Below are 21,775 nucleotides of genomic sequence, written 5' to 3'. Positions count from 1 at the left end.
AATAATGGAAAATTTACGTCATCTCGAAGAATTCTATTATTTAAATGCCTTTATTAGTGGTTCTTATTAATTGGTTTATATGTTACGGGTACAGAATCTTGTAATGTAAAAGTCGAGATAAATATGTAATCTAAATAATCTTAACCTTCATAGTAATATTAATAAAAATGGTTAAATATAAAACTAAATTGTTAAAATTTAACAACAATTGGAGAAGTTTTGTGTGCTTACTAAACATTAATAGTAAAACTCTTCGGATCTAATGACCGCTGTAATTTCTCTAATTGAGTTATAAATTCTAACCTATTCTTACAAGAAAAAAAATAATTTATATAACGCAGCATATAAGTCAATACTCAGCAGACATTAGCCCGTAACCTCATAAAAAAATCATTATGTCTACAATATACATAATAAAAACCGACATACACACACAAAATAACTTTTTTTTAAATGTAAAACAAACAATAATGATATCATGATTTGTTTGTAAATATCTTCAGTTGGGACAATGGTTTTGAAACCTATACACATATATTTATAAGAATGTATGTTCAAAAATTCTCACGAGAACACGACTTATTTAAACTTTTCTATAAGTCGACGCCCGTATCTGACCTTGTACAAGAATTAATTCCGATCAAAGTGTAGGTTGTAGCGGCCTTGTGACGTAACCTGCCTTCGTTGATCCTCGAACGAGACTCAAGACGAACGTGTGCACGCGCAAGTTAAATTTTAAAATTCGAATTATCAAAGTGAATTCAAATTGAAATAAATTCTTTGCGTGAAGATTGTGATGTTCGAAGTATTGTGATATTACAATATAATGAAGTTTAGCCAAGGAATTTTGTCATGTAAGTTTTTATTTTCTTGGTAAAGGTCAGTGTTGGTGCGGATTTAAATGTGTAGCATTTTATATCTGTTATTACCAATAATTAAAATGTGTTTATTATAATTTTGATTAAGCTGTTGGTCTGGTTTATATTTCTTAATTAGTACCACAAACAAGTTACCTGGTTAATTTATATGAAATTAAATACATGATATTTTTTTATATATTCTGGTTTGCGAATTAATTCTGGTAATAGGCTATTTCAGTGTTTCAATATATTATAAAATAAAGAATTTTGTTTACTAAAACCTTCTAGTTTTACAAAGATCTCTTATCAACAATGGGTAGTTAAATGCCTTATCTATTACCGGTGTAACGGTTAACAGGTAGTACTGTAATGTTGATCATGTTGAAAATGTAATCACATTATCTTTTCATGTCCACTGAGACGTGTTATATGGTTTTTTACACTTTCATCATAATGCTAGAATTGTTCGTGTTAAGCTAAGTTACTAATAAACTGGGGGGAGCATCAGACTTAAAAATATATATTACCACATACGTGTTTAATAAATTTTATATAAAAAATTAAGTACATAAGTGACGTCACCTTGATATCTGGGTGACATTGCCATATCACAAGTAGCGTCTTTTAAGGAGTCACCTGTGTTATGGCCTTAATGTACCTTGTATTTATTGTTACATTTTGCGAAGTTCAATAGTATTATTTTTAATCTAAATACTTAAAAAGCAGTTAAAATATTGTTAATTCTACAGTATTTAACTGTATTGTCTCGTAACATCCCAAAGGAGTTAACACATTTCTGCGTCCGTTACATTTTTATTTATGGCGAGTTCATATGACTTTAACCCACTATTATATCACTGATCTCCAGTGCCCTTAGCTTGCAAGGAATAAAATTTTGTATAACGTTATTGTACTAGTATTTGTGTTATATATGAAATCGTTAAAATAAAACATATAATATTTCATAAGTTTCTTCGATATTTTTGGCTTCGCAAGAGAGAATAGAAATCCGTGAAGAAGGTTAGTTAGTTTTCTTACGGGACTTCACGACAAATATTGACAAGTCGACAGTACGCATTGCTAAAGAAAACTTGATAGCTGTAAAGGTCTGGTACAAATGGCAAAAAACATACCCGTCTTGTCCGTAAAATGATTGAGTCAGTATCAAGTTTCTAATTAAGGATTCGAGGCTCTCAACAAACACGAATTTAATTAGATATGAAAGTCGATATGCGATTCAGACCTTTTGTATAATTACTTATTACTACTGAACAATATAAAATAATTTAATTCACGGAAATTTAAGAAAACATCGTACAATAATCGAAATTATTCAACTCTTATACACAAGTATTTAAATACAGAAAATATTTATTATTTCTTTGAATTGAGCTTCATTTGAAAAACATATTCACTAAGAGTCCTACGTTATCCCTGATAAATATTAAACAAAATATCGCCCTAAATTCTCTAATATGTATGTGCATCAGATTACTGATTCATGATTATTCAAAGAGGCAAGTAGGTGAACCTTCTGTGCTTGTCACACGCCGTAGACAATGTGGGGCTAAATATGCCGGTTTCCTCTTTTGGAGTGTGTTTTAAAGGCGCACAGTCTATTGGTGCGCAGCCGGGGTTCGAGCCTATGAGCTGTGATGACATTCGCTCAGATTTCACTAGACCAACACTGTTAGAACATAGGCAATATAAAATATATTGAAAGATGTCCAGCGGTTCGAAGCCGTTAGCTATTTATAAAATCTGTCTTTTTGCACTTTATATAGTCTCTCTCGTCGTAAAATTGAGTTAACACATTCGTCCCTTACGAGAGAAAATCAGAAGAATTTTCCAAATTCCGTCCGTAAAAACCAAACTAAGAGTTCAGGCACCTTTCTTTCGAATTCTTCACGATTTTAATGGATTGAACCGAACTTATCCTTGGGCTCAATCATTTCTAAAGAAACCTATGTTTACGTGGCTATCTTATACCTAATCAATTGTTTTGCTAGTAATATTTTTTTTTATTTATTTTCCGCTAGTATTTAAATTGCATTTTATTTTTTTAATAAATATAATAATATAAATGTTTTATGTTTACCAAAATTGTCATATATTTTAGATTATTTCTAACATATACCGTGGATGTAGTATATATGATGTGGGAAACTTATATAAATAAATAAAATAGTGTGGTGACAAACGAGAGAAGTATTTTAGTTAAATACATACAAAAACACTGCGTAAACCTTGCGTATTTTTTGTAACACATAATGGTGTGCAAACAGTCATAAACAAAAGTTAGAAGTTTACATAGTAGCTACATATCAAATTAATATTAACTATATATAATTTTTTATTCAAATATTCATTAATAGATCATTATTTTTTTTAAATCGACTCAATTTTGAAAGCTCTATCTTTGAATGTGTTCGGTAAATGATTATAAACCTTGTTAAAGTTAATTTTTTACATTTTCTTACATTGTCTGCATTATCGCATATTGTTATTTCTACCAGGGTAACAATTTTTTTGGCCCAAGATATTTATCAGTCATATATTACGCGCCATTACAGCTGTTATGAGGGGAACAGAATTTAAAATAATTTGTGGTCTAAGATTCAAAGCCGACTTAGCTGTAAAAGCTTCTACCGTATGTCACAAACAAACAGTTTGCACTACGGTTCGGTTTAGGTAACCTACGCATGTTTACATTGTAGGCCAGTGTTGTACTAGTGGCTTGGGTGAGCCTCGATCGAGAGTTGTTTAAAAAAAACGTGAACGAAAAAGGTTCAACCTTTGTGCCTTAAAAAATCCAACAGTTTATAATTCCTTATAAACTGAAACGAAAACATTACAGATACAGAAGCAATATGCCAAGATCCAAAACTCTCTTTGTTGAACTCTTTCTCATAAGTGGCTAAGATTTCTTCTTTTTTATTGTATTCATAGTTTTATGTCAACATCAGGTCTTCAACTATACGCAGGTTAACAGGGAAGTAATAAAAGTACACTTGCAATACACATCTGCTGTGCAAGGTGCAAATTATTGATAGCATTACATGAAACAATGTGACCCATATACTGGACTGGCCATTGTAATTTTAATTAACTGTATTCGAAAGTTATTAATAGACTGTATAGAAAAACCAGTACTACGTTATAGGTCTGTGGCTCATATTTCTCTATCTGCTCCGTGATCATAGTGCTTCTGTGACACACGCCGTCGACTTTTCTGGTCTAAGACATCCCGATTTGCTCACCTCATGTCCATTCGTATCAGGTATCAACGATATTTATCACCTCAAAAATGAGAGTCACACGCTGAAGCCACTAATTCAACACTGCATAGTATTTATCATACTATATTTTATTTATGGAAACCAGTCCCTCTGAAATTCAAACACAATGGTAACTAACCTAACATTTTATATATATATATATATATTAGTTAGCAAATGTTAACAATCATCTTCCACTTGAAGACAATAAATTCAACGTTTTACTAGTAATAAATGAGCCCTTTAGTTTTTATACACTCATAAATTGTAACATTACATTCTCGTTTCTGATTTCTGAATAATAGCTTATCTATTTTGTAGGGAACACGTGTCACTTAGGGCCTGTTTCACAATGTATGGATAAAGTGCCAAATAGCTATGCAACACATAAATTATTCGAAAGATAAAAGTTCCAAATAAGATACTTCGAATTTCATGACGTATAGCGCTATCTGACAGTCGTGAAATGCAAAAATACTATTTATCATACCAATAAGTAACAAATAGCTTAATTGGAACTTATCCGGACATTGTGAAACAGGCCCTTAGTTTTAAGAACCCACACATGTTATAGGTTTTTGTTAAACCCTAATTGTATGTTGCAAGTCATTGTTTTAAACGATTGAAATCGACACCTAGCTCAAAACAAAGTGTTAAATTTATACTCCAACCGAACTTAACTCGGGCTTAGACAAATTAATTAAAGCATTACTTCTGCTCATTAAAAAATAATACTTATATGAAAATAAATGTCATCGTCCCATTCTAGTACTAAATTCGCCCCTGGTTCAATTCTGTATATAGCAAGTCTATCGTTCGATAGAAATAACTATATTTTAAAATTGAATATACACGCTTTACACACCTCAGAGCATTCAATAACCGCGATACAACAGAATAAAATAGACAAAGGGCTGGACTGTTTTAAAATGTTTTGTCACAAATAACAGGGAAAATACTTTTAAATTCATTAATTTAATTTATTCGCAAATTTAATGCGATTTATCTCACTTTCAATTACGAATGAATATAATATTAATTTATAACATTAGTTGAATATGGTTAAGTAGTTTATTTGTTTGGCCACTATTAGAGATGTACCAATTAAATTACTATTGGTCTGTAGTAATAGTAAATTTAGATTTATTATTGTCCGAACCATATATATACCACCTAATGGTTTTGAACTAATGTGAGTTTGATATTATTAAATCATAATAACAATGACAGCTGATACCAACGCCATTGCTCCGATATACATAATCAAATGTCGAACGTTGCAAATGGAGTTTGCAAAATTCTCTATATTTTTAACTACAACAAATAAATACGCTATACAGAATTATATATTATCAAGAATCTGATCCACTAAACAACTGTTACTGATACACTATTCATCTTAATAGTTTTTTTTAATTCCAAATTAAGACTAAAAAAGAAAGCAGCTCTTAGGCTATTACGCTTCGATGCGCTTGAGATGCTCTTAAGGCCTTTGACCCCGTCATAACTAAAGTCAATCGAACGATATTATATCTATTTTAATACTCGCAACAGAATGTCAATGATTTGTTATTATTTATAAGTAATCTAGTACTTGATTTGAATTCCAAGTTTGTAATATTTTTTGTTTAAGTGCAGATAAAGTACTAACATAATCAGTCAAACCAACCGTTGTATTTTTTTTTGTTGTGATATGTTAATTCCTTTGTTCCGTGGCTCGTCAAATACTTTTCAAAATATTCTAAATACCTCTCATCCTGTCATATAACAATAATTTCATAATCCCTTTTAAGTTCATTTTCCGAGTTCAAAACATTTTCCTCTTTGTCGAAACAAATTCCGACTTTGTTCCGAACATTCGCGAAACGTGTCTACAATTCTTATCGCAAACTCGGGAAGTACACAAAAGATTTAAGGCTCTTCACTAAGCTCAGTAATGGCTGAATAATACTAGAAAGTTCTATTGACAAATAACTGCCTTCAGGATCATTGTCTAATATCTAACATCCGTTCAATTTATTGTCTCCTAGTAGATAAATTTAAAATGTATAAAAACTTCGGTCACGGCAACTAAAAGCTAAGTTGAGGCTATTTTTGTTTGAAGTGCTGGTTTGGTATCTTGGGTTTAAAGACTTTATTTTCTCAAAACAGACAAAAATGCCACTTACATGAGAAATAATACTTCTGGTAAACATACCATTGTAGTTGTTCAATATTTACACATAATCACAAATCGTACATGCAACAAACCTAAAAGTAACCAAAGATACACGAATAAAAATTATGAGAAAATGAAATTAAAAGTACATAATTTTGTTTGACATATTCACATCTTTGTGCATGTTGCTCTAATCACATTGGATTTTTCCTAAAATAATTGATAAAGAGAAAAACAAACATAAACATAAAAAAATATGACTTGTTGACATACAAAATATATATGTGCGGATGGAAAGTTTGTCTAGCATTTAGTTGTGAAAAGATTATGTTCTATGTTTAAAGATAGCAGTTTATGTAACCCTCTTGTATGATACACCTAAATTGTGTCGCTATTACTGGCTTACTAAGTAGGTCCTTCAGCTCAACGATGCAGATTAAGTATTATGGTCTCAGGAATTGCTAGTAGGTATTATAAAAAAGACACAATATGTAGTTTAAAATTTTAATAAGAATTAGTAAAAAAATCGTTTTTTTTTTCAAATGCATAATAAATTATAACCTGAAGGACCTCTCGTAAAACAATTTTTTGCAGCTGATGACCCCATGTACCCCCTAGTTGCGTTTGAGCTTTTTGGCCATAATTGGTATAGGTATTCTATAGTGCAATGTCAATATTAGTCAAAAGACACACGATCTTTCTCCTTGTGACCAATAAACAAATTGCGTCAATTCATGTTTTGTTTTACATTTTTACATTCCTTCTTTGACATTTGTAAAATCAACCGGTGACTATATGTAAGGGGAGTAAGGGGAGAACGGAAATAACATCTTTACCGGCCCTACAGTCAACCTCACCTGCACGCGTTGGTGGTTCGTTATGAATAGCCGACGGCGGCACCGGCCGCGGTACTCCCTGCTAGATAACGGACGAGGCTCTGGCGACCGAGCAATGGCGGTATATCCATACAACCGGCTGGGCAACCAACCGAAGAGGCAACAGAGGCCTTGAAGTATAAATAACTTCAAAAATGTCTGGGAGTGGAAGGCAACGGGAAACCACCACTCCTAATTTCCCAAGAGAGTCAGCATGAAAGGTCTAAGAACAGAAAGTGGTATGTCTGGCAATCCGGATGACGCCCGGCGCCATCTTCCCGGGAGAGGTGGTGTGAAATATGCTACCGGCCATGCGGCAGTGGATCGTCAGGCGCCGCATGGAAATTCAGCTACTGATGAAACTAACATCTACAAATCGATTCGTCATCCCCATCTCATCGGAACGTGGAATGTGCGCGGTCTTAATCAATCAGGTAAACTGAGAATTGTGGAAAACGAAATGCACAGAAAGAATATTCACCTGCTAGGGCTAAGCGAAACACACTGGAAAGGACAGGGTCATTTTACAACAGACCTAGGAAGTACAGTATATTTCTCGGGCCCGGAACTCGAACATAGCAGAGGAGTGGCCTTTGTTGTGCCGCGATCGCTGAACAGGTGTGTTATAGGATATAGACCAGTTTGTGATCGTATAATTACAGTTAAAATCAACACCATACCTTGTAAGCTAAATATCGTACAGGTATACGCGCCCACATCGCAATCTACTGTAGAAGAAATGGAGAACTTTTACGAAACGCTGAGTAAGACACTGAAAGAACTTCCAAAAAGAGAAGTTACCATCATCTTGGGGGACTTCAACGCCAAAGTTGGGATAACAACAGACGATGACCATCTTCGTCGTATTGCGAGCAGATTTGGGATCGGAGAACGTAATGATCGAGGCGAGCGTTTGCTACAGTTTTGCTGTGAAGAAAACTTCACCATCACCAATACATGCTTCAAGAAACACATCCGAAGACTGTACACCTGGGTATCCCCTGGCGACAGATGTCGAAATCAAATAGACTATATATTAATAGGGGCCCGATGGAGAAGCTCGGTGACGAACGCTACTACTTACCCGGGTGCTGACTGTGGATCCGATCATCAGCTCCTTGTGGCAACTGTGCAAGTGCGTTTTAAGAGAATATATAAACCTAAGCAGGGTCCAAATATGCAACGTCTAAACGCCGATGGATTCAGACAAGGTATTGCTCAGAAAATGATTGTGTTTCATAATGAAGAGAGAGATAGTAACAGCAAATGGGAGAGTCTCAAAAGGGTGATCGAAGAAACAGTTAGAGAAAACATGCTAGTGAAACCCGTAATGAAAGATTTCATAACACCAAAGACGGCCAAAGTCATCCTAGAGAGACGGGAACTAAAGGAAAATGGTATTCGCTCGCTAGAAGATCAGCAACGGTATGCAGATTTAAGCCGTCTGGTTCAACTTTACTGTCGGAAAGACTATGAACATCACATCAACGAAATCTGTCTCGAAATCGAACAGCACTCTTTGAAAAACGAATCCAGATATCTTTTTCAAAAAGTAAAAGAACTGACTGGTACTCGTAAGCCAAGAACGTGTGCTATCGAAGGTACAGATGGGCGTCTAATTACAGATGTGGCTCAAGTGTTGGACCGCTGGAAGAACTACTGCGCGGAACTATATGACGCTGAAGGGATTAGCAAGAGCAGCTCATGGGCAACAGAAGAGCCTGATATTCTACCATCTGAAATTGAGCATGCCATCAAAGCTCTCAAGTGCAACAAATCGCCAGGTAAAGATGGTGTGACAGCCGAAATATTAAAAAACCTAGGTCACCGAGGTACAAAGGCTATAATCGAGATCTGCAACACCATCTGGCGGTCTGGAAGGTGGCCAAATGACTGGACAGAATCGGTGTTTATACCTCTGCACAAGAAAGGCTCTTCTAAAGTCTGTGGGAATTACAGAACTATAGCATTGATATCTAATGCGAGTAAGATCCTTCTCCATGTAATTAACCGACGTCTTAATTACTACCTTAGCCGACAAATACCTGAGGAGCAGGCAGGCTTCGTTAGAGGCAAAGGAACGCGGGAACAAATCCTTAACATTCGCCAAATCATTGAAAAGAGTAGGGAATTCAACACTCCCGTGATCTTATGCTTTGTTGACTATACAAAAGCCTTTGACTATGTGCAATGGGATAAACTATGGAGGGTTCTACTTGAGATGGGAGTTCCTGAACACCTCGTAGCTTTAATACAGAATTTGTACATAGAAAACCGTTCCTTCATCAGGATGGGCACTGAATACTCCAATATGTTCCAAACAAAAAAAGGTGTGAGACAGGGCTGCATTCTGTCACCCGCACTATTTAACATATATGGAGAGTACATTATTCGGAAGACAATGGAAAATTGGGAGAAGGGTTTTGCAGTAGGCGGAAAGAGAATAGCAAACCTACGATATGCTGATGACACGGTTCTTCTGGCAACATCCATGGAAGATATGGAAGAACTGTTCCAAAGACTCGAGTTAGAAAGCACAAACATAGGCCTCGCAGTGAACAGAACAAAAACTAAACTGATGTTAGTGGATCGAGCCAGTAAGCTTCCACGTGTCACTTGTAACATTCCTGGAATTAATATCGTAGACCGCTTTATATATCTTGGATCCCAGATCTCCAACGACGGCAGCTCTGTCCCCGAAATGAAAAGGCGAATCGGCATGGCTAAGGATGCCATGACACGTTTAGGCAACATCTGGAAGAAAAGAGGAATTGGCATCAAAACTAAAATAAGACTGATACGGGCTCTGGTTTTCCCTATCTTCCTGTATGGAGTAGAAACGTTGACCATCCTGGCTCGAGAACGACAAAGAATCGATGCCTTTGAGATGTGGTGCTGGCGGCGAATGCTCAGAATACCGTGGACTGCGAAGCGCACCAACACATCAATCCTGACCCAACTTCGCATACGAACTCGCTTGTCTACCGTATGCCTACAGCGAATCGTATCGTATTTCGGCCACACAATGCGCAAAGGCGATGAGAACTTGGAGAAGCTGATCGTGGTTGGTAACACAGAAGGCAAAAGATCACGTGGCCGTTCACCAACCAGATGGACCGATCAAGTGAAAGACTCATCGTCTTCAAAGCTATACAATGTTATAAGAGAAGCGCTGGACAGAAACCGGTGGAAGCAGATAGTCTGCGCTAAATGTTTCGTTGCTGACCACGACGCTCAGAAATGAGCTGCCGACTAAAGAGAGAGACTATATGTAATGGTTATATGTAATTATAAACCAAACACCATCATTTATATTAATGTGTTAAGTTCTGCTTTGGCTAATCAATTAAATTAACAGTTGCATATAATAAGACATTTATTTGTAGTTTTACATATAAACAGTAATAAATCTAAAGGCAGATTGCAATTAGCGGTCTTGGTTTAAAAGCGATAATTTCTAGAAATTTCGATTATTGATAAAAAAATCCTTTTTTTTGCCTCTTGGTGCTTTTTTAGACACCACAATAACAAAACATTGATTGCCAGTAAAGTATACGTCCCTGACCCGCTGCCTACCTCTACCTTCTGTCTCTGTGATCCACTGAACCGTGGAGATCCTTTCAACCATCACACGGTGACCCCAAGTTTTCGCCCTGTTGCACTTCATTTAATACGTACGATACGATTTATGCTAATAAAAAACTGTGCACATAGCACTCGGCTTATAGACAAACACCAAATCAAGGAAGTTTGAAAAGGATTACATATAGTATCTAATTTAATACATACAAGAATAACACTCACACTGCTTATTATAGGAAAACTTAGCCATCGTTCGCAGAGTGCTTGCGTGACTAACGGCAGTGAACACGGACCTCCGCCATCTAATCTCACTGATTCGATTCCCTTCAAAACATTATAAAAATAATCATTTTTTTTCGCTTTAGAGACAGGAGACATTTTTACCTGGATGGATGGATCAATGAAACTGAAATTTCAATTATTTGTTTTATATATTATCATACATTTAATTATGTAATAAATTGTATTCGTAACGCATATATTTGACGTAAATCTTAATATGATTACAAATAATATTACAAAATTTTATGTAAGTAAATCAAATATGTAACAAATATAAGACATACATTAATTAATTTATTAAATTACAATTTTCCACAATTATAGATATATTTATGTTGTTATATCTATAGAAACATTCCCGAGCGACAATATTACTTCATAATATTAATAAATTGTGTTGGCGCCAAACACACATAAAATATTGCATTGTCTAGACTAAACTATAGACAATTATTATTGTCTGGTTAGACCCTGTTCTATTAAACTTTTGCGATATTTTATATTTTATTTAATATAAAAATCAATCAATAAATTAAAATGTTTGATGTTGTTGTCTAATAATGCATTATTTAACACTTCATTTAGATTTTCTTTTTAAGATATATTGTGCATTTATGAAATTAAAAAAAAATTATAAACATAATTTATTATCAAGGCAATGTACTTAATTATATAGGTAATTTATTGATTGACGTGTAAGAGTATTATGATCTAAATCTCCATCATAACTGCGCTTACCACGCCCTTGTGTAATACTGTATTCACAGAGGATCATAAGCATATTATTTAGAAGGCAAATACAAATACTTGCTTATTTGCTAAGGAAATATCATGACCACAGAAACAAATACGGAATGGAAGAATGGTGAATACTTTTCTCGGCTTCATAACGACATCGTATCGTGTTGATTGAGGATAATTTTACAACTTTTATAGATACACCAATTAGCCAAAAATAGCACAAAGTATGTGGCTACCGGTCAAAGCACTCGTGTTCATGTTTTTATTAATCGATCAAGTGACGTAATTAAACATGACATGTAAGTTTTTTTACTGAATATATAAATACTCGATGTATGGTTTGTATATGTTGGCATTGCCAAATGGGGCACATACATATTTTTAGGTCAAATAAAAATTGAGCTTCGAAGTATTGAATGCTTAATTAGCTACTTCGCATAGCTTAGCAGTGAGTTTGACGTCAGTTATATTGTTCAGCCGAGGTGCCAAAAGATCTTATACGATTTTACAATCTAGTTACCTATTTCAAAATGAGAACTGAAATATCTCAGGCCCAGCGCGGCATCTACTTTAAAAATATTTCTCTAGTAAAACCTCGATTTATCAATGTCGATTATAAATACGTTAAATTAATATTAAAGTACTTATTAACCTAATTCTTTATTTCCAGAAATATTCTGAAGCGAAAATGACGAGGAAATTCTTATTTTGTTTTCCCCTGCGACTTGGAAACATCGTATTTGGCTATATTGTTGTTGTAAGTATATTTTTATTAAATCCGCGAGTAAACAATTGCTACTATTTTAATTGCAGGCGTTTCATTTTTAACCTGTCGTAGTCAGATTGTAACTTATGTTATTGGAAAATCATCCAACATAGTCAAGGTTTGATGTTGTTATATTTTGTCCCCGTCTTAGTCGGGGAATCGATCCCTCTAACTGTGTGAAACTGTGGTCTGAGTGTGTATGTGTGAGTGTTGTTGACATATCGGACTTACATATATAGCGCTAAGTATCGAATTTGTAGACATTAAGTGGTCCTTTCTATGATCGGATCGGAGCGGGGCCATAGTAGCGGCAGCAGCACACTCGGATCCGTGCAAGCGTCCCGTTCATTTTTTAAAGCTCAATCCCTAGCTCTCGGATCGGAGGATTTGACACTCAACAGGATGTATGCAACCGCTTGGATACAATTAAAAAAATTTTTTTAATACATATACATATTTTCAAACATTCATATTTACTTAATCAAAATTCCGATAAAAAGTTTTAATATCCGGCTATTTGATATACTTTGTATCCATTGTTTAAGCATTCAATGTGTTAAATAAGCTTATTTTATCTTTCAGATTATAAGTTTAGTGGTAGCAGCCTTCCATTTATACCTCCTTGCGTTAAACATTATTTCCAAAGATGATACACACGAAGAAAAATTCAACAATTTCGAAAAACTCGAAAGTATATTTGGCGAAGACAAAAAGGACTTAGTCACTATTGTCATTATGATATATTACTTAACATATATCATAATTGGACTATTGTTATTAATGTTCGGTCTTATATTTACTGTTGGAGCTTACAAGGTAATTTTGGAATACTTGTTACAATCACGTTTGATTACAATTATTTTTAAAAGATTAGAGGGGCTAACGAGCCTGTGGGACACCCAAAAAGGCAGTCATCGCAGCCAATAGACACTTATTTTTAGTGGGTGCGTTGCCGGCCTTTAAGGGAGGAGTACGCTCGAATTGAATTGTTGGAGGTCGTATCTCTCAGGGAAGAACCCCACCGGTAGTCGATTCAATCGATTAAACAAGTCAATTTAATGAACTTGTTTTCCATTTGATTCGCAGCAGCAAAAACTCGATCATTTAAAAAATCAAAGACCCGTGCTTTTGTTTTATTTCTATGTATGATTTATAAAAAAAAATTAAAAGATCGAATCGAAAGATAATGCTTGTTGTTATATATAAATAAATATATTCAAAGAAAATAGATTTTTTCCTATAACTTTTCTATAATCATAAATAACATAATTTAACGTTATCTTAGCTTTCATCTTTAACAAAAACGAATACTGTAATTATTATCGCATAGTGGTTTTTACTGACGTCTGACTACAAGGTGTTTCAAACCTACCCATTATCAATCAGGGCTGGTAAACCCATTATTTTATGTACACCATTCTGTTATAATATCGATGTGCATGAATCCTGGTGCATATTGTATGAATAAATATATAAAATAACCAATATGCCAACCATTCTCAATGTCACAATTGTTTTTAGTTTTATCCAAATTAATATCGTGTTTGTGATTGGACTAAAGATATTAACTAATCACAACTCATTAATACACCGGTGAATATTTTCGAAAATATTTGCAAATGGTACACCGTAGTTTTGTCATTAATTTTTCCCCATTCCGTACAACATATCTATTTGTCATTGTCATTATCATTTAAGACATTTAAATGTACAGGACGCATGCGTTTCAGGAGATACCAGCTTCGAAAGCCTGACCAAATAAATAAAAAATCTACTCCGAAGGCGTAAATTAAATATGATTATAGCAACAATAAGTTACACTTGCAAGTACACATGCAAGTTGGCTAGTGTAACAATATTTCAATACAAAAAAAATTGGAATAGCGTGTAATTTACAAGAGTTTACCACTTGAAGAATGATAATGAGTAATATGGCGAAGTTTCTTTATTATTCAGACTACAAATAACCAATAGGTTGATCATTACTGCACAGGTTCAACGACCTGAGGGTGCCTCGTTCTCTGTTGATTCTATATAATTTCTGAATCTTTTATGGGAATATTCTAATACCTATTTTATTGTAGACACAGAAATATTTATCGAGAGGGTCCGACACTGGATTTCCTTCTTATTATATTAATTTGCAAAGTTCTAGACAATTATAAACTGATGATTTTTGTAATTTCTGTACTTAATGGTGATCATCACAATCAAATATACATTTACAATTTTCTTAATCTTTTAGATTAAGAAAATTGGAATTGTAGGAATAATTAAAATAATTAAAAATGAATTAAAAAAAAATTAAACAAATTAAAAAAAGTGTCTGTACCTTTACCGCTGGCAGCATTTCCTCGCTGTATTGCGATACTTATTCGTTGAGCGAGGAAAGCACCATCTCTGGGGTCACCGATACTACCAGGAACCCCACGACCCAAGAGTCGAACCTCCAAAGAGAACAAAATCCAAGTTGAAGTTATATGTTAATTTTGTCGCTTCATTGTTTCAGGTAAACGAGTGCTGTATAACAACTTTCTTCATCTACAGCTTCTTCCATATATTCTTCACTATTGGATTAATCGTTTGGGAAGCCATTACCGCTGGCTGGATACAGCTCGGACTTATATTCGTATCGGATGGTTTGTATATTTTATCAGTAATATTTTTAGGTTATTCTCTCGATCTACGATTCTACTACACGATTTTAAAATGTTAGCCTATACATGAAGTGTGCGACCAACTTTGAGGTCGTGAATTCGTATTCCGCTCCTGTGCTACTCATTGTCAGCAAAAAATCGAAATCCCCATAAAGTAAACTTTATAGTAAAACAGATACATTTTCCTTATTTTCACATCACGTGCTGACCGCCGTCTAACGCCTACCACGGCATCAAAGGCTCGTAAATAATTCTGTAATCAAATCTTCTGTATCTTGCAACTTTTTTCGTCGGAAATTGAATCCGGGACCTCTGGGAGCTACAAGACGTTGAAGAGAGTGAGGAGTTAAAAAAAGTGGAAAGCCAATATTTAAATACAATGCTTCTTTTGTTTCAGTGCTCCTGATAACTTGTCTATTCAGCGTCAAGTATCTGATGGAAGCAATTAGAACCGGGAATATCTACACTCGTCCTGGAGAAGCGCTTTATAAATATAATACATGAAAAAGAATAAATCCAACCTGAAACCCAAATTAGTAACGAAAAAAAAACACAGTTTCACAAACAATTTATAAACTGTAAAATTAAAGTATTATATTAAACAATACTTTTATATGTAGTACGCTGAGTACTAACAGCCCTTACGTAAAAACAATTAAAAAAAACAAAAACATTGAATCTAAAAATCTAAAAAAAAGTTTTTATACCGGCTATTACCTTTAGATTACTACCTGATTTGGAAGATTATGAACGAAATATAACGACAAAATACACGATTTACACAAAATCTTATCAAACGTGGTGACAAAAGTCTAAACTGATGATTTATGATTAGTAATGGAATTTCTTAATAGAGAGGTAAAGGCTTTAGTAGGTCCTTGGACCAGCATGTATTTCAGGATTTAATCTCATAAGTCAGTTTTCTTCATATAAGTCTTAATTCCGCCCATTACAAATATAAGTTGTTGTAAAAGCAAATTTTAAAGGTAAGGTTATACGTATCTAAAGTGTTATAGGTGTACAGTTTTGAAGAAAAAGAATCATGAAATGATTATAAAAATATACTAGTTGTATAAAACCTTAAAGGATTTTAGTAATTTCAATATGTAATTTTGGATTTTTTTGCAGCTGTTTGTATGAAAAAGTTCTTAAAGTTTTTCGTATTAACGACGTAAGAACGCTTCCAAATGGTTATGTAAGCATAACTTAATTTACAAGGATGTGTATTGTATTCTAAGAAACTATTATGTATAATTACAATGCAAACATTATTCCGTCGTTGTTATTACAATTAAATAGAAAGTACATTCATTACATGCTAATTATGTACATAGCTTTACTTTTGTTATATTATTTATTAAAACATGTTAATTAACTTTCATAATATTCGTTTTATTTCATTAAATATAAGTACTTAACTACATAATAAATAATTCTGAACAAACACACAGTTTTACAATCACAGTCACGCATTTTTGGAACTTATAAAATATACTCATTTGGTTGTAGTTGGTATAATTGGGGGCCGTAAATGTCCCTTCTTCGTCGTTTCTTTCCTAACATCATTGGAACAACCATAGCCATTGTCGCTGGGAGCATACCAGCGCCTACCGCAGCTAGAACTGTCGAACTGTCTGGGGAACTCGTTGCCAGAACTTTCTTTTTTAATACCTTCTTTTTAATAGGTCTCTCATCAGATACTTCCGTCTGTAAATCATACTTCTTATCCATATCACGCTTAGATTCTTCTACTGTTTGAAAACTCTTCTCCACCTCAAGTAGGCCGCCGTGTGATGTTGTCATATTTGTGTGAGCGTCATCAGATGGCAAAACAGTCAAGGAGACGGATTGGTGAGATGTCATTGTGGGTACCATGTTCTCTTCAGATAAATCAAGAGCTCGGTGGCGTTTCTTGTTTTTATATCCCTTAGTAGTGGATAAGAGAACCCATTGTCCATCACCATATGGAGGTCTTGAATGCCGTTCTTCATCTGGCTCAGCATCTGCATATATCACTTGTGTGGGGCGACGCATTGGACGTCTTTGCATAGAAGATTGGTGAAGAGCTTCATAATTATAAGGGAAATTAGATGGTCGAGAATCGGTTATTACTGAATCTGATGATCCGTAGTAAGAGTTATCGTCGTTTTGATGAATATCTTTGTCGCAATTAGGTTTGTTAGGATGTCTACTATCGTCAGGAGACCATGACGATTGTAAATTGAGCATTGTCATTTGAGGGCTATCCATAGAGTGCTGTATTGTCGGCCTTTTTTTGTTCCATGTAGGTTTAGATGGCACTTCCATATCATACTCAGGAGGTATGTGGAATTTATTATTTATAAAACCAGGGCGACTCAAAGTAGGTTTCTTCTGTGCGAAATTATAGGTATATTTACTGCCATCACTCTCTGGATCTTGGTAACTTGAATAATTATCGTCCGATGAATATTTCGTATCTTCATCATCATTCCAATAAGTTGGTTTCTGTTTTTTGACGTTGGGTTTCCATTTAGAAATTTTACTTGAAGACCACGCTATGGGCTCTAATGTCACCCATCCATCTTTGTCATCGTATGGATGTTTATGTTGTTTCACTTTCAACCTATTCCAGGAAGTAAATACCTGTCCATTGTTATCACTATCCGCATCTTCACCATTTGTAGTTGAGAATCTATCAGCTTTTGTTTTCTGTTTTTTTAGCTTTGCAGCCAAAGCGGCTATTGCCTGGAGGCGTTCGTTGGAAAAATCACCAAACTCTTTTAACTTCTCCTCAAACTCCTGTGGACCTTCATCCTCTACGAACCCCTCTTGGCAAGAAGGTCCGTAACACCGAGGACGATTTCCGTCTACATCATGAACGACATGTGTCATAAGATTTTTAATAACTAGATCGTCATCACTTTTTGCTATTGGATCCCATTGTCCCGGCAAATCCTCTCCTCCACCAGTTTCAATTATCGTAATAGGGTTGCTCCCAGGAACATCCAGTTGATAAGTTCTCACTTTATTTTCATATTTTTCAATTTGATCGTTTGGAATAGCAAACGCTCCATAGAACAAGCAAGCCGCGAGTATCGCTATCATTGTAGTCGTTTTCACTTTCGTTCGCGTGTAAGCGCGCAGGTAAGGCGCGCGTAGACTGAGCGCCGGCGGCGAGCTGAACGTTCTGATATAGTTTTGATAGTAGATGCACCATAGCTCCCTGCTCTCTAATGCAATGGCAATTTCAAGTTGGTCACGACTAACGAGCGACATAATTACATGCGACTGTCATTTGTCGGTTTATCTTAATTCGCCATCGCAGCTTAATGCCGTGACCTCGGTGAAAATGCTTTTCTTCAACGAACTGATTTCTCCCGATTCAAAAGGGCTAAAGAATATTTTCTGACAACTGAATAAAACTGCAATAATTGTGAAAGGACATTGAATATCTTTAATAAACAACTGAGAATTGGTAGTATCCATTTTTATCAATATAGAATGCAGATTATATTTATTATTTGAAATAATTAACTACGTTCATTCTTATACATTATATATGTAGGTCAAACATAGAAGATACCTTATGAAAACATATATCAAATTCCATAGAAAAATCTCCATATGATCTTGTATCGCTATGATCAATTTCGCTCTGATTGCGCACTTTTACCATTTATCTCACGACAATAATACAAAAAGTTTTCGCCTGTGAATTACTCTGATTTCTATTAAATAGTGTACTCTTAAATAGGGATTAATTGGAATAGGCCTTCAAGCTTGACTCGAACTGTTTGTTGCTACTAAAAATGTTTATTTACCATTTTACTGATTAAAAACGCTGTGATAAAATATATGAAGTTTCAGGAACAGAATATTTATTCATCCATTTCATTTATTATAAAAAATCATATAGTCGGCGCTATTCATTTACAACAACCAAGTGTGATAATTTTGTATTATTTAAATATTACTTAGACATAACTCATAATTTTACATTTTAGTTTAATTTTGTTGTTAATAATTTCTTCACCCGCAGCTGGTGTAATTATTATTTTTCTGTTGCCTGGAAGAAGAACGTTGAAAGTAAAGAAGTGTCAATAAATATTTTTGTTGGGTTGTGTGATACTTTTTTCACGTTAAAATTTGCTCCAAAAACATTCACCAAAATAGTATTCTTAACAGAAATATGTTCTGTAATAATATATATACGTTTACATAAAAAACACTGTTTTCAATTCGAAAGGTACAATTTGCGTTCTTACGCTTTCTTACGTAACGAAACAATTGCATTTCATTTTAGTACTTTCTCTTTCACAACAGAGTAGGTAATCTATTTAAATTTGTTTTATAATGCATTATAGAATAAACAACATGCTTTGTCGAGTGTTATTTTTTACTTACGGACTCGATAAGAGCCTTCTTCCTGACCACTATTAAGAAGAATATTTCAACTTTTGAATCTTACAAATGATTAGCTGTGCTTCTATTTTTGATAAATAGATTTAATAGTCGAGGCAGAATACGAAATTCCACCCGTACCACCTCGACGTGCGCCACCACTTTCTGGAACCAGCTGTCCACTGAAGTATTTTATGGGTATTTCAAGAAAAGAGCGTACCAATTCTTAAAACGCCGGCAACGGTCGCAAGCCCTCTGGAATTGAGTGTCCATGGGCACTATCACTTAACATCAGGTGAGCCTCCTGCCCGTTTGCCCCCTGTTCTATAAAAAATAAAATTTGGCGCTAAATCTCGACTGCTGAAGACCCCAGCTTTAGTTTTTCGTTATTAAGGATACTAAGGATATCGTGTAATCTTGCAGTGCTTTTCTGTGGGAAATTGCAAGACAGAAAATTAATGGTTAGGTTAGGTTAGGCTAACTCTGCTCTGTGTTGTTTTAATCTTCAAAAATGGTAAGTTTATTTTAACTGCTACCAAAGTAACTAATTCGCTAAAATTCTAAACGTTTTAATATATTCTATGAACCTATAACTTTAATATATACTAATTGGTTCACGCACATATAATATAGTAGGTACTTACTACTTAGAGTATTATTATATTTAGCAAAAATCTGCAGATACTAGATAGTGAAATTTGTGGTGACGAGACGACAGGCTCGCCTATGAATATAGAATAATAATAGTAATATATTATTTATAATTGTAAAAAATTACGTATAATATATTACTATTATATTGTAATATCCCGTACGTATATTTTACGTACGTGAGGGATATTTGGAAATGTATATATTAAAAAAGTACTGAAGGGCTGGCCTACCAATAGGGCTTGAAGTTTATCACAAATCATAAACCTTACCTATTACAAAAAGCCTCGACCGAGACCGTTTTATTGGTTGAACATGACAACGTCGTCATCCAAAAAGAACCATAGTAATTACACTAAGATTTGTTTTAACAATCACCACCAAGCGAAACCCCATAGGAACGACTACTTCCAAACGTCTCTCAACCCTAGATTAATGAAACTTTTCAAGTAAAAGCTCACTATAACATTGCTTTCACATATTTACGGATCTTACCTAGATTTAAAGAACAATCTAGGCTTCGTTTATTACATTTTTAGTTACGGTTTATATTAAATGTGGGTAATGTGACCAGCTTTATTACATTTTAGTTCTACTTTTGCGTATAGTTTCTAATTTAACCGTAGATTATATGAAAGACTGCGTGGAGTACATTTAAAGACGATCCTCTTCCAATTTCTTCTCTGCTGAGCATCGTGAGAGACAGGTGGCAGTGTAGCAGATGACTGTAAGTTGCTTCCATCACCGATAGTCCCAAGAGACTGTCTGTAATGGAATTCTGAGTCTTGGTAAAAGTCTCTGGCTCTATACACCAAGGTATAAGCCAGAGACTTTTATTAGACTCATGACATTTGGGTAGTTGATTTTATTGGGCTGTAAAATAAATACGAAATATTGTCAATCCATCTGAATGGACATCAAGACTCAACATAATATTTTGAAATGGGTCAATAATAAATATACAGGAATTCTAATTTGAAAAAACTAACTTCTACGCTTATCAAAAACAACAAATTTGTAACATATATCATAATAGATATAACTAATAAATAGTAAATTAGGTCACATAATGAATAGTTCGGTTGGGTCTTATTTATTTATTAAGGAAACTAACGTTTTTGCATTAAGAAATCACGTGCCAATTACTATTATTGGAATATTTGTATAACATAAATTGAAATAGCAAATATGTGTCATAATATATAAGTTTCAATAATATGAATATTTCTAAAACATTTAAAATATTAATCGCAGCCGCGGCGGTACTTTCATTAATGTATCTTCCGTTTAACGCCTGACAGCCTCTTTTATGCTTTCTCGCTTTTGATTCGATGACAATTTCCACCAGGTTTCACTTCATATTGTGTCGCAAATCAGATTAAAGTAAAATTTGTTATTTTAGAAATCTATGATAGAAATTTTACCTGATCTCAATGTCTGGAGGAGCTTTCAAGGAAAAAAGTACGTACATTTGCGTATCACAATCGCTGGTATTATGGGTATTTTAAATTGCACGGGTATATTTGTATATATTTTGTGTGG

At 34.4% G+C, this 21,775-nt stretch overlaps 2 protein-coding genes across 3 annotated transcripts; one reads left to right on the top strand and one right to left on the bottom strand.

The window, feature by feature from the left end:
• Positions 1-654: 654 nt before the first annotated feature.
• On the top strand, positions 655-16,420 carry LOC110992977. 2 transcript variants are annotated; one of them, XM_022259008.2, is made up of 5 exons: positions 655-854; positions 12,447-12,533; positions 13,125-13,358; positions 15,052-15,181; positions 15,597-16,420. In XM_022259008.2, the coding sequence occupies exons 2-5, from the start codon at positions 12,465-12,467 to the stop codon at positions 15,701-15,703; spliced, it is 540 nt and encodes a 179-aa protein (XP_022114700.2). In that variant the 5' UTR covers positions 655-854; positions 12,447-12,464; the 3' UTR covers positions 15,704-16,420. The 2 variants fall into 2 exon arrangements, with proteins under 2 accessions (XP_022114700.2, XP_022114701.2); XM_022259009.2 differs by lacking the exon at positions 655-854 and adding an exon at positions 11,924-12,075.
• A 150-nt stretch (positions 16,421-16,570) lies between these two features.
• LOC110992976 lies at positions 16,571-18,343 on the bottom strand. Its single transcript, XM_022259007.2, has one exon. It carries the CDS (start codon positions 18,284-18,286, stop codon positions 16,682-16,684), a length of 1,605 nt encoding a protein of 534 aa, XP_022114699.2. The 5' UTR covers positions 18,287-18,343; the 3' UTR covers positions 16,571-16,681.
• Positions 18,344-21,775: the final 3,432 nt, after the last annotated feature.

The sequence above is a fragment of the Pieris rapae genome, chromosome 6 (assembly GCF_905147795.1).
Source record: "Pieris rapae chromosome 6, ilPieRapa1.1, whole genome shotgun sequence".
Lineage (NCBI taxonomy): Eukaryota > Metazoa > Arthropoda > Insecta > Lepidoptera > Pieridae > Pieris > Pieris rapae.
The sequence above is the reverse complement of the archived record's forward strand: the minus strand, read 5'-3'. Positions and strand labels throughout refer to the sequence as shown.